Genomic DNA, 12,307 nt, shown 5'->3' on the forward strand with positions numbered 1-12,307 from the left:
AAAGCAGCCGGCGCGGCCCCGCCGCCAGCCGGGACGCCGGAGCTTGCCGGGTCGTACGCCTTCGACGGGTTTGTCATCTCCAACACACTGGCATTCATCCGCTCCACTCTAGCCACCTTCAGCCTCGTCTACTGCGGGGTTGTTGCGGTCGACATACAGAAACGGATCGAGCTGGTGCCATTCTCCTTAGCGTTGCTGCTCTGTGCAGCGCGAAGCTTCTGCGCCGCCTTCGCGCTTGCCCTCTTCCTGCTGCTTGCTAAAGTGGAGTACGGGACTGCCATCGCAGCCATCGTCATGACATCTCTCGCATAGCTCGACGGGCTTTGGTTTCTGCTGGCGAGTTTGCATGATACAACAGCCCTTCGTAGCCGAAGAGTCGACGCGACGTTGCTGAAATTAGGAACTGGATTCCTAGTCAACATCATATATCTGTTCTGGCCTTACCTCATAATTTTTGGGTATATGTTCGTTTATTATTTAAAAAAATATAGGGCAGATAAATAGTCCTAACCGCAGCCATTACTGAAGGCCAACTCAAGCCACCTACACGGTTCCTTATTATTTGTTGGTTAATAAGAATATAGCTCCCCCATTCCCATTGACTCAAAAGATGGGCTAAGATCTAGTGTACGTTCAAGATGGTTGTGATGGAACATCCGTAGATATATGTGTGCAATATTGTACCAATTATAGGATGTGTTTATCCTATATGGTTCACGGATTTGTAAGCACCTGTTGTATTTCTATACAACTATATATTGCATGGGACTGCCTATTTGTAAAATGACGAACCTTTTCTTCACATGTATGTCAAAATATTGTTGCCAATTGATTTGTATGTAATTATATATTATTGAATATATCTCATGAGAAACTAATTGGGAGTGTGTGGGCACCCGGAAAATTCTAGCCAGCATTTCTACACGACGCTTCATCACATATGGTTCAAAAACATCATCATAGGTGGTTTTCGCACCGTCATCAGTGTGTAACACCCTTGTGTTTTAGCCATTTCGAAAATTCATGACAAACATAATATTTTAAACTATTTCTGAATTTCAGTCAAACTAAAGACCTTAGAATCAATTATGAGCTAAGTATCTCAAACTCCAAATTCAATTTGATAAAATTCAAATCATGCACGAAATTATTCGCGCTGCCAGTTGTTTTTCATCCGAATTTTATTGGATCCGTGTTCAAGATTTCAATTTGAATCCAATCATATTTCAAATCCAAAATATCTAAAAATATCAAATAAATTCTCAACCTCTAATCTCTCTTGGTCTGAACCCCCTTTCCTTTTCCCATGTTCCTTTCCTTCTCCCCGCAGCACAACACGCTAGGAAGAAAATTCTATAAGACCCGGTCTCACAGAAAGATCCCCCTGATCCATACCACGTGTCCCACTCCTTCCTCTCAGTTGCACGTGTCAACTGTTGGATTAAGAAAGGATGACATGGATCAGAATCTCATAGAGATCTTTTGGTGTCGAGTCTCATAGAATTTCCTTCCCGCGTGCCAACCCCATTCTGCACACTACATCGCGTGTCCAGTCTAGCGTAGCACCATAGCTCAGTTCGCCCTGCGCATGCGGCGTGCACGCCCACGACGCAAAAGCATCTCACATCTCTCCCCTTTCCTTCCTCGACCCTCTAACGTGTGGGACCCTATGCTTGGTTGTCATCTTCATCCTCTCGCCACCGTGCAAATAACCAGTCACAGGGGAATCGTTGACGTCGTGCTTGGCACCAATATCGTGAGGCCCCGTGATAATTTCTTGGACTTCCTCTCCTAGCACTGCCACACCACGAACAAGCTTCTCTGTTTGGCTGCCACCCCTGGACACTGGTTCATATCCAGAAAGGCAGAAACCCTAACCACCTCGCTAGCCTACACAAATGGAACCCCCCCCGGCCCCCCTCCTTCCTCCATTCCACTCGCTTGCCAAAGTTCCTCACGTGCAATTCTTGATTTACTACTTTTTGAAAATAGCCATATGCACTACAAGACTAACAAACTTTCTTGATGGTTTCTTTGCATGTAGCCAGTAGTGTTTGTGGTTTGGTATTTATCATAATTGTGTGTAATTAGTTTATTGGGAATAATAATATTGATAATTCGTTCAAACTATTGGAAAAGATATGAATCATAATAGACAAATTACCACCCACTCGAGAAAAATACTAAAGAGTATGAAAAACCGCCGATCACTCTTAAATAACCATTGACAAATATTGAGAATATTGCAGTGACATGAGCTTCTTATTTTGAGTACATCCATGCAAAATTTTAGATGCGAACTAGGTTCATTTGCAAGATGCAAAAATAAAAATTCAGTGCACTAACCGTGACAAGTACATTTTTCCTTATAGCACAATTACACCTAAAATTTATTATTTTTATCTCGCAAACATAGTCGAGTTTGCACATAATATTTTGCATGGATGTACCACATAACCTGGCCTATATATAATAAATATTTTAATAACTTTTTAGGCCTTCAAGCGAATTTGCAAATTTTCAGATTCTTCAAGGATGTTTTCACCTTAGTCGCACCCCAAGTTCCCCAGTTTACCTGAACCCACACTTCTTTTCTTTTTTTTCTGATAGCACCTGCTTTCCACTCAAAAGAATATTCATCGTACATTGTTTAAGAGGAAAAATATTCACGATGAACGGAGGACGCAATCGCCATTTTATAGTTTCGAATAACGGTTCCATGGTGAACATCTCGTGTCACTTTCTCTCTCTTATATTTCCTCTTGCGAAATACCTTTTTGTTTGAATATGTTGACACGGAGATTCCCCGTCGAATAAAAAAAATTAATGGAACGACGTTGACCGGCTCAAGAAATCTTAACATAGGTGCTGACGATTGTCGAGTCTCTCCTGCCCTTTGAAATTACTACCTGAGTGCTGCCGTAGCTAATTACTCTCTTCGTTCGTTTTAGATGTTGTTTTAACCTTTGAGCATAGTACAAAATACCAATTAATTATTCTACCCTTGACATGTTTTCCTTTCTTAATACTCCAATATCTTGTTAATATCATATAATCCACCAATCCGTAAACTCTCATTTGATCCAAGTTCTAACCTTCATTGAAAACAATATTTAGACAACCTAAAACATCATCTATTTATAAATAAAAGCTACCTCCTACAATGTCAAATATAGATTCATTTAGGTTTATTTTAAATCAAACATTTTTAGTTTTGATCATCAAAAGCTAAAAAAATCATATAGATTGATCAACATAAGGTTAATCTTACTAAATTTATCATGAAAAATTCTTTTATAATATTTAACTCTTTCTATTTAAAATGATATATTTTACAGATATTACTAGTTAAAATGCTATATTCGAGACTGTGTTAATATCTCATGGATTTATATTGAAATCGGAGAAACTAAATTTCTATAGCATCGTCTATTTAAAAACAGAGGTAATATACTCCTTTGTCAGCCTAGTTAGACTTTTGAAGGATGCTAGTTAATTGCATCTCAGGTTTGTTTAATACATGTTTCATAAAAAAAAATACCTTGTGATAGCAATACGGATTTGAGAAAAAAAATTTGAGAATCCGGATTTGAGATTCTTAATACTGATTGCAAGTCATTCAGAAACACAAGAGGGAGAGCAGCAGCAACAGATGCAGCAGAATCAGATGCGTAATAGATCACGAAACCAACATCATTTTAATCACTGACAAATCACGCTCGTTAGTGTTCGCTCCACTGGTCGTTGTCTCCGTAAATCCGCGTCATTTGCAGCCAAAACCCTCGCTGTCTCGCCCCCGTCCCCGTCCCCCTCCCAGTGGTCAGATCGAGCGCAGGCCCGATTCGATTCGAGCCGCCGCGGCCGGAAGGAATCACGCGAACCACCCGGAAGCCCTAGGCGATGGCGACCCACCCGGCCTCCCCGACCGCGGACGCCGGCGGCGACAGGTCGCCGTCCGGGCCGCCGCCGGTTCGCCTGTCCGCGGCGCAGGCGGTGGCGGCGATCCAGCCCAACTCGCCGCGGTACTTCTTCTCGTCGCTCGCCGCCGCCAACGCCGCGGCTTCCTCCCCTCACCGCCGCATCGCCGTCGCCGTCGACCTCTCCGACGAGTCCGCCTTCGCCGTCAAGTGGGCCGTCCAGAACTACCTACGCCCCGGAGACGCCGTCGTGCTGCTCCACGTCCGCCCCACCTCCGTCCTCTACGGCGCCGACTGGGGCTCCATCCCCGTCTCCGTCGAAGACGACCTCGACGGCGACGCAACCGAGGGCGCCGGGCCGACGCCCGCCGAGGAGCCCGAGGAGGCGAAGAAGAAGCGGGAGGAGGACTTCGACGCCCTCACGTCCACCAAGGCGCAGGACCTCGCACAGCCGCTCGTCGCCGCGCAGATCCCCTTCAAGATCCACATCGTTAAGGACCACGACATGAAGGAGCGACTCTGCCTCGAGGCCGAGCGCCTCGGCTTGTCCGCTATGATAATGGGCAGCCGGGGCTTCGGCGCCTCGCGCAGGGCCGGGAAAGGCAGGCTTGGGAGCGTCAGTGACTACTGCGTGCACCACTGCGTCTGCCCCGTGGTGGTTGTGCGCTACCCTGACGATGCCGCGGCAGCAGGTGGAGACGCCCTGGGGGATGAGCTGCGCACAGTGCCTGAGGATGAGCCTGTGTATCATGAGGCCCCAGAGGGGCAGAAAGGTCTGTCCGTTTGCTTGATCTTGTACTTCTTACTGCATTTGTTGTTTGGTTAGTTTTCCATGAAGTAGTGTATGAAATGATTTGACATACTTGGGTATTTGATGGCAATGACAAATTAGATGAAGAGGATTGCTAGTAAACTGGCATATCGCATTAGAAGTGTAGAGCTAATTTAGTAAGAAAGGCTCGTCTAGAGTGTCTGATACTTTTGTGTTGATATTGCAATAGAAGTGCCCGTCTGAATATCTGGACTTGTTTTATAGCGTTCCAATAGAGGCCTAACTTTATCATTTTCACTTCACAAGTAAATCCAAGCAAAATCAATGACCTGACAGTTGTCCTGTAGACATCACAATGTTTATATGGCAAATTCATAGCCTGATAGAAGTGCCAGATCACAAATAGCTCACCTCTAATGTTGTGAATTGGCACACCAGTGCAACTAATAGTGGTGTGTGAAACCATAATGTACATTGTTGTATTGTTCTGTATAAGTCAATTTTTCCATGTCTGTAATATTTGTTGTCTTGCCTTTGGCGTTTCATGCCATGTACGAGGGATAAGCAAGTTTACTTATGTTTTGGTACAGAACATTGGGACTACCTCATGAAGGGGCTTGGGCCTTCTATTTATGTGTAAAGACACAATAGTTATGTTTATGCATATCATGCAAAAAGGGGATTGCAGCAAGTACTAAATCACAAACCTCAATAGAAACATTAGCGTAGACTGTACATAATAGTTGTATAGGTATCAGAAGTGTTGGCTGCTTGATATTACTAGTCGCTGTTCTGTTTGTTCACCTTTATGTTTATCCTTAGAAAATCGTGATCAAAACTAATTGTGCTAGTACATATCGAGGAATGAACTGAGGTCTTGCTTTGTTCTATTTAATTTAACTCCATGGGACAGAATGCCCAGGTAGAGGTCTTTGTTTTATGTTCCTGCATGCCATCGTTCTATGAAACCTTCTGTGAAGAAGCTAAAGTCTGCGAGGGATGACTAAACATGCTTATAAGTTTTCAAGAGCTTACATGCTATTGGAAGAAGTTTGAGGCTTATATAGTTTGGTCAGTTTTTTGCCTGATATGTTTACTCATAAGGTAAGCCTAATCTAAGGCTAGGCCATGCAGCAATATTGACCGGTGAGCTATTGCTTTGTGCCATCAGCCCAAAGTCACAATTGTTGTATTCACGCTAAAACATAATGGATTGGAAAAGCTATTTGTGTGTACTCTTTTAACTAGCCAGATGAATACGTTCAAATATTGAATTCAGTCTTTCTATATATTTCCTTGAATTGTTTTAGCTTAAACAGATAGCTGTACTATGCACACAATTATCTTTCGTTTGGCATTAAATAACTTTTTAGTTGAGATCACCTTTCATTCTTTCACACATCTACCATTGTGCATCCTTATGGCTCTGTGTCAACATTTCTGCAATCAGTAGATGTCTACAGTATCAAATGACTTACAGATATATACACAAACTTGCCATACATCTTTATCATTCTAGTGTAGTTTAGACTATTTGCACCTTTGCTTTTACCAAACAAATGATGAACTAATTGATGTAGCGACCAAGATGCATGGACATCTACACGCAGCCTCTCTTGTTCCCTCATGATATTGAAAATACCTACTTAAACTTAGGTGAGTGTTCTCTTTCTTATGTGTAAGTCAGATCTCAAAGTGCAAAGCCCTTTAGAAGCAGGGGGCAGGGTATACATTGGCTATGTTCCAGAAAGAAGCCTAGATGAGAATTAAGATTTAAGAACCTACGGATACACATGAAACTGTGTCCTTTCATGCTAGATCCTTTGATTCAGCATAGCTACCAGAAAACAAAAGGAGTCCCAGACACATGAAACATTGTCATATTCTGCATCCCGCTATAGAATGCTCTGTTTCTCTTAATTAGGGATCCATAGACATTGTGAACTGTTCCTTACCATTTTCATGTGAATTATTTTCAGCTCACGTCTTTTCTTTCCTTACATTTCCCCTGTTGAACTACTGGCAATATGCTGTCACGTTGATTGACCAGTTGTTTACTTGCATATGCCTCGAACGTGACTTGATTTTCCCCTCCTCTGTTACAGAAAAGTGAGTTAACATGAGTGGAGAAAGCGAGGCTTCCACGGTGGCGATCCCTATGCAACATGAGTGGCTCCTTCGTCCACTCTGCCTTGCATCTTTGTGTTTGTATCAGAAGTTGTAGATTATGAACTAGTCTTTGTTGCTCTGCTTTGTGACTTTTTTTATATTAGTAAAACGGAAACTATGTTCCTGCGTATATGAATCACTGTAAGCCTGTTTCTGCTTGGCTAGCTGCTTCATCTGGCTAGTGGCTACTGAGCATTGTGGTCGCTTGATCGTCCAGTCTCTCGTGCTTAGGGATGAAAACGGTTAGAAATGATCAGATAATGTTCTAAATTATTTTCACTTTTATATTTGTTCTCGGAATTAAGATTGGAAACGATAATGTCAGAAACGATTACGATATTGAAGATTTATAAGAATATGACTCATAGCAAATGTCTATACCACTGATAAGATATGTTTAAGCCTTAACTTGATTATACAATGATATAACTCATAACTCGTTCATATAACGACACTAGTTTTAATTTAAGTACTTGAATAAATTATAACTTGATCATATAAGATACAATATATTCAAACTAGATAATTTATAATTTATATAATATATTAATACTATAATATAAAACTATTCTATAAGTACGATAAAATGTGCTACAACATAAAAATTAAAAAAAAACTCATCTATTACGAAATGTACTACAACATGTACCAGGTAGTCATCTTACTATTTTCTAAGGCATCTTCCTTGTATGGAGTTAAGGTCTATAAAAATTAGAATGATATGAATATGGAAAAACAAAAAATATTTAGAGTTTACTTGAAAAACTCCGCTGAAATATGTATTTTGAAAATACAATCGAAAATCAGGCTAGATTGTTTTTTATTTTGTTTTCATATTCGCCGGTGTAGTGAAAATAACCCTATTAAGTCATGACTATGATTTTGGTAATTGATAACAGCATAGTCATTAGGATTAATATGTTTATCAAGAATATATTTAGTAGGTCTCATAGATGTAATATATGAAGAAGGTATCACAACTGGGATAAAGTTTGGTTGAATTGGAGAAGTTTCAGAAAAAATAACTACACTATAAGGTCCGGCGCAGAGGAGTCGTGAATGTTGGAGTGTTTTCTTACTGGTCTTTTTACACGCTGGATGATCTAATGATGTGGAGATACGAACGTTAGAGTATTTTTAAGTTGAAGCCCAAGGATGGTACACATCGTAAGGTCCGACGATCAATAGTATGCACGCCGGAGTATACGTCGGAGCATTTGTTACAGAGAAGATGTCAAAGTCCGGTTTTGTGTAGCTTAACACGTCGGATGGTCCGGCGATTAATCACAGCAACGCCGAAGTATTTTGCACTAAGGAAGATGCGGGATGGCTCAGTTGATACGCTGAAAGGTCCGACGATGGAGCTGGTAAACACGCCGGAGCATTCAGTGTTCATATTGGTTTTGAGTGGAGTTCTAACGGGAAGTTTTTGGAAGGTGTACACACCGAATGTTCCAGTGAGTATAATCTATCTACACCGGAACATCCAGTGTACACAGAGAATTTGAGCCGTTAGGGCAATGACTAGTCTACGGGGTTGAGGCTATAAATACCCCTCCACTCAGTCATTTGAAGGTACTGGAGTCTAGAGAAACCCATATACACTTAAGAAGACATCCTAACCATCAAAATACTTAAAGTGTTCATATAAGGCGATTAAGCACATCATTAGAGTGATTAGTGCTTATAGGCCTAGAGAGAAATATTGCTAATGCTGCAACCTAGAGAGCGGATCAATAAGTGATCCAACCATGTACCGAGAGGCACGCTAACACCTTGGAGTCTTTGTGACTTGCCAGTAACTCGCTAACCCTCCGACTTAGTGTGGAACGGTGGCAAGAAGATTGTGCGGGGACGCGAAGACCCTTATCTTTATGACTAAAGCTCCAAAATAAAGACGACGTACAAGTGACCGGAAGAGAGGTTAGTGGTGAGACCTCGCCTTGGTGGCTTGATGGTTCATCATACTTGAGGCCTTGTCTTGGTGACTTGGTAGCTCAAGAGCCGTGACCGGAAGAGACTTAGCGACCGAGAGCATATCATTTGTGGAGCTCCAACGTAGACTAGGGGTGGCTTGTGTGCCATCGATACCACGGGATAAAACCTTGTGCTGACTTTGTCTATCTACCTTATTTACGTTTCCGCATTTACATAATTGCAATTAACCTTACTAGAGTAGATTGCAATCCTCTTGAGTGGTAGAGTAGACACACTAGATAAACCTAGAGCACATTTAGATAGAAATTGAGATAGATTTATCTTGTGAAGTTTTTGGAGCCACTAGTTTTTAGGTGTCCTATTTCACCCCCTCCCCTCTTAGGATGTCACTGTTTCTCACAATTGATATCAAAGGTTTGTGCTCGTGATAGATTTAACATCCTAGATTTGTGACGTCCGGGGTTAAAGATAGATACCCATAGCACTCCACATTTCAACGGCACTAATTTCCTCAGATGAAAAATTCTAATAACTTATTATTTACAAGCTAAAAGTTTAGGTGTTTGAAGAGTCACCGAAAAAGGAATGAGATCGCGTGTCATCAACAAGGAGAGACAATTAGATATATTGACAAAGTGTATCCTTTTATCATTTTTATATGTTGATATATTTAATCATGTATATTCTCTCACCAATGCATATGATATTTGGACTAGTCTCATTGAAATACAAGAATGCACAAATGATATGCACAATGAGAAATACCATGTGCTAGTCTCCAAGCTCAATAGTATCAACCAATTTGCTCATAAAAATGCTAATGACATATACCCACATTTGAATATTCTTGTCAATAAGATCAATGTGCTAGGTTTGACGCAAATTGAGGATGCTCAAGTGGTGAGAAAAATACTTCAATCTTTTCTTCCAAAGTACAAGCTAATTGTCTCCATCATCTATAACAACCATGATATGGGCAAAATAACTCCAAACTAAGTTCTCGGTAAGATCATCACCCATGAGATGACCATAAACATAAGAGTTGAAGCTTCTACCCCATCCGACGTCAAAAACCTTACCCTCATAAGCAAGCAAGCACTATGCTCACACATGAAAGCAAAAATGAGGAGACAAGAGAAAGAGTCAAGCTAAAGCAAAAATGATGATGATCAAGATGAAGAGAGCGATGAAAAAGATGAGCAAAGTACCTCAAGTGATGAAGAGATATATCCCAAGGTCGTCAAGCTCGTCTCACAATTGGAGAAGAACATGAAAAAGATAAATGCCAAAATTGATCATCCAATCTTCATGAAAGACTTGGTCAAAATAATTAATCATATTAAAAAAGAAAAGAAGACCAAGAACAAGAGGAAGACATTCATGCTACCCTTGTTTTTAATTATAAACAATTATCGAGCAAATTTGAATTGCTAAGCAAGGAGCATAAAGACCTTAAGGAAAAATTTAAGTTCATTGGATATCAATCTAAGGTTTTTTGAAGCAATCTACATCTCTCTTTAATTTCAATCCTAAGATGCTTTCACTTCTCGTGATGATTTAATTATTACATCTAGCTCACCCATTTGCAATAAGATATGTATTGAGAATATTTTTTTTCTAAAACCATCTAATAAAATTATTGCACAAGAAAATAATGAGCTTAAGTAAAAAGGGAGATATAATGTTGGTAAAAATATGGTTGTCCTTACAATTGGTATTATAATTTATTCTCACCATGCATCCAAGCAAATAGATATGGTCTTGTGAACTTTTAAAATCATGTATTTTCTTAATTGGTATCATTTTCCTCTTGCTTTGGTTATGTTGTCATCAATCATCAAAAATAGGTAGATTGTAGCGAAAATGATCCTATTAGGTTATGATTGTGATTTTGATGATTGATAATATAGTTATTGGAACTAACATTTTTATCAATAATATATATTAGTAGGTCTCATAGATGCAATACATGAATAAGCCACTGCAATCGGGACAAGGTTTGGTTGAATTAGAGAAGTCTCAGAAAAAATGATTATACCAGAAGGTTAGGCGTAGAGGAGTTGTGAACGCCGGAGTGTTTTCTTGCCTGATGTTTTTATACGCTGGATGATCCGATGATGTGGAGATATGAACGCCGGACCATTTCTAAGTTGAAGCTCAAAGATGGTACACGCCGTAAGGTCCGACGATTAGTAGTATGCATACCGGAATATATACTGGATCATTTGTTGCAGCGAAGATGTCAAAGTACAGTTTAGTGTAGTTTAACACGCTGGATGGTCCAGTGATGAAGCAAAGTAACACTGGAGAATTTTGTACTGAGGAAGACGCAAGATGGCTCAGTTAAACATGCTGGAAGGTCTGTGATGCAGCTGGTGAACATGCAGGAGTATCCGGTGTTCACATTGGTTTTGAGTGAAATTTCAACATTTAGTTTTTGGAAGGTCTACACGTTGGATGTTTTGATGAGTACAGTTTATCTACACCGGAACATCTGGCGTATACCGAGAATTTGAGCCATTGGGGCAATGGCCAGTCCGCAAGGTTGATACTATAAATACCCCTCTACTCAGTCATCTGAAGGTGTTGAAGTCTAGAGAAGCTCATATACTCTTGAGAAGACATCTAAGCCATTAAAATGCTTAAAGTGTTTATCCAAGGCTTTTAACCACATCATTAGAGAGTGATTAGTGCTTATAGGTCTAGAGAGAATTGTTGATATGTGCTACAACATAGAGAGTGGATTAAGGAGTGATCCAACCATGTACCAAGGGGTACGTCGGTACCTTAGAGTCTTGGTAACTCGTCGATAACTTATTAACCCTCCAACTTGTTGTAGAGCGGCGGCAAGAAGATTATGCAGGGACGCGAAAGCTCTTGTCTTTGTGACTAAAACTTTGAAGTGAAGACGGTGTAAAGTGATCAGAAGAGATGTTAGTGGTGAGACCTCGCCTTGATGGCTTAGTGGCTCATCGTGCTTGAGGCCTTATCTTGGTGACTTGGTAGCTCAAGAGCTGTGACCGAAAGAGACTTGTCGATCGGAAGCATATCCTTTGTGAAGTTTCAATATGGACTAGAGGTGGTTTGTATACTACTGATATCATGGGATAAAAATCTTTTATGTCGAGTTTGTCTCTCTACCTTATTTACGTTTTCGTATTTATATACGTGTAACTTACCTCGCTAGAGTATGATACAATCATCTTGAGCGATAGAGTAGACACACTAGATAATTTTAGAGTATATTTAGATAGAAATTGGGATGAGTTTATCTTATGAAGTTTTTAAGCCGTTAGTTTTTAAATGTTCTAATTCATCTTCTCTCTTAGTACGTCATCGTTCCTCACAGTCGATTCGGAATCGGTCCAATTTTATATAAGTTCTAAATAAATCGAAAACGATCAAAAATTTGGAAAACGGCGTTGAACTATTCCGAATTTTTCTATTCCGTTTTCAACCCTACTCGTACTATACTGCTGTGTCTTCAGGACTGAACGGTGGATTCTCGGGC

At 40.5% G+C, this 12,307-nt stretch overlaps 1 protein-coding gene across 2 annotated transcripts; it reads left to right on the forward strand.

The window, feature by feature from the left end:
* The first annotated feature begins 3,765 nt into the window (after positions 1-3,765).
* LOC133929169 (universal stress protein PHOS32-like) lies at positions 3,766-7,016 on the forward strand. Of its 2 annotated transcripts, XM_062375812.1 has the most exons (3): positions 3,766-4,690; positions 6,270-6,345; positions 6,795-7,016. In XM_062375812.1, the coding sequence occupies exons 1-2, from the start codon at positions 3,901-3,903 to the stop codon at positions 6,317-6,319; spliced, it is 840 nt and encodes a 279-aa protein (XP_062231796.1). In that variant the 5' UTR covers positions 3,766-3,900; the 3' UTR covers positions 6,320-6,345; positions 6,795-7,016. The 2 variants fall into 2 exon arrangements, with proteins under 2 accessions (XP_062231796.1, XP_062231798.1); XM_062375814.1 differs by lacking the exon at positions 6,270-6,345 and having other exon boundaries at positions 3,770-4,690.
* Positions 7,017-12,307: the final 5,291 nt, after the last annotated feature.

This window comes from Phragmites australis, chromosome 9 (assembly GCF_958298935.1).
Source record: "Phragmites australis chromosome 9, lpPhrAust1.1, whole genome shotgun sequence".
Classification (NCBI taxonomy): domain Eukaryota; kingdom Viridiplantae; phylum Streptophyta; class Magnoliopsida; order Poales; family Poaceae; genus Phragmites; species Phragmites australis.

Excerpts from the sequence above, each read along its gene's own strand:
- LOC133929169 (XM_062375812.1), top strand. The coding sequence starts at position 3,901 with ATGGCGACCCACCCGGCCTCCCCGACCGCGGACGCCGGCGGCGACAGG. Across the intron at positions 4,691-6,269 it reads GGCCCCAGAGGGGCAGAAAG|CGACCAAGATGCATGGACAT; the intron begins GTCTGTCCGTTT and ends TAATTGATGTAG.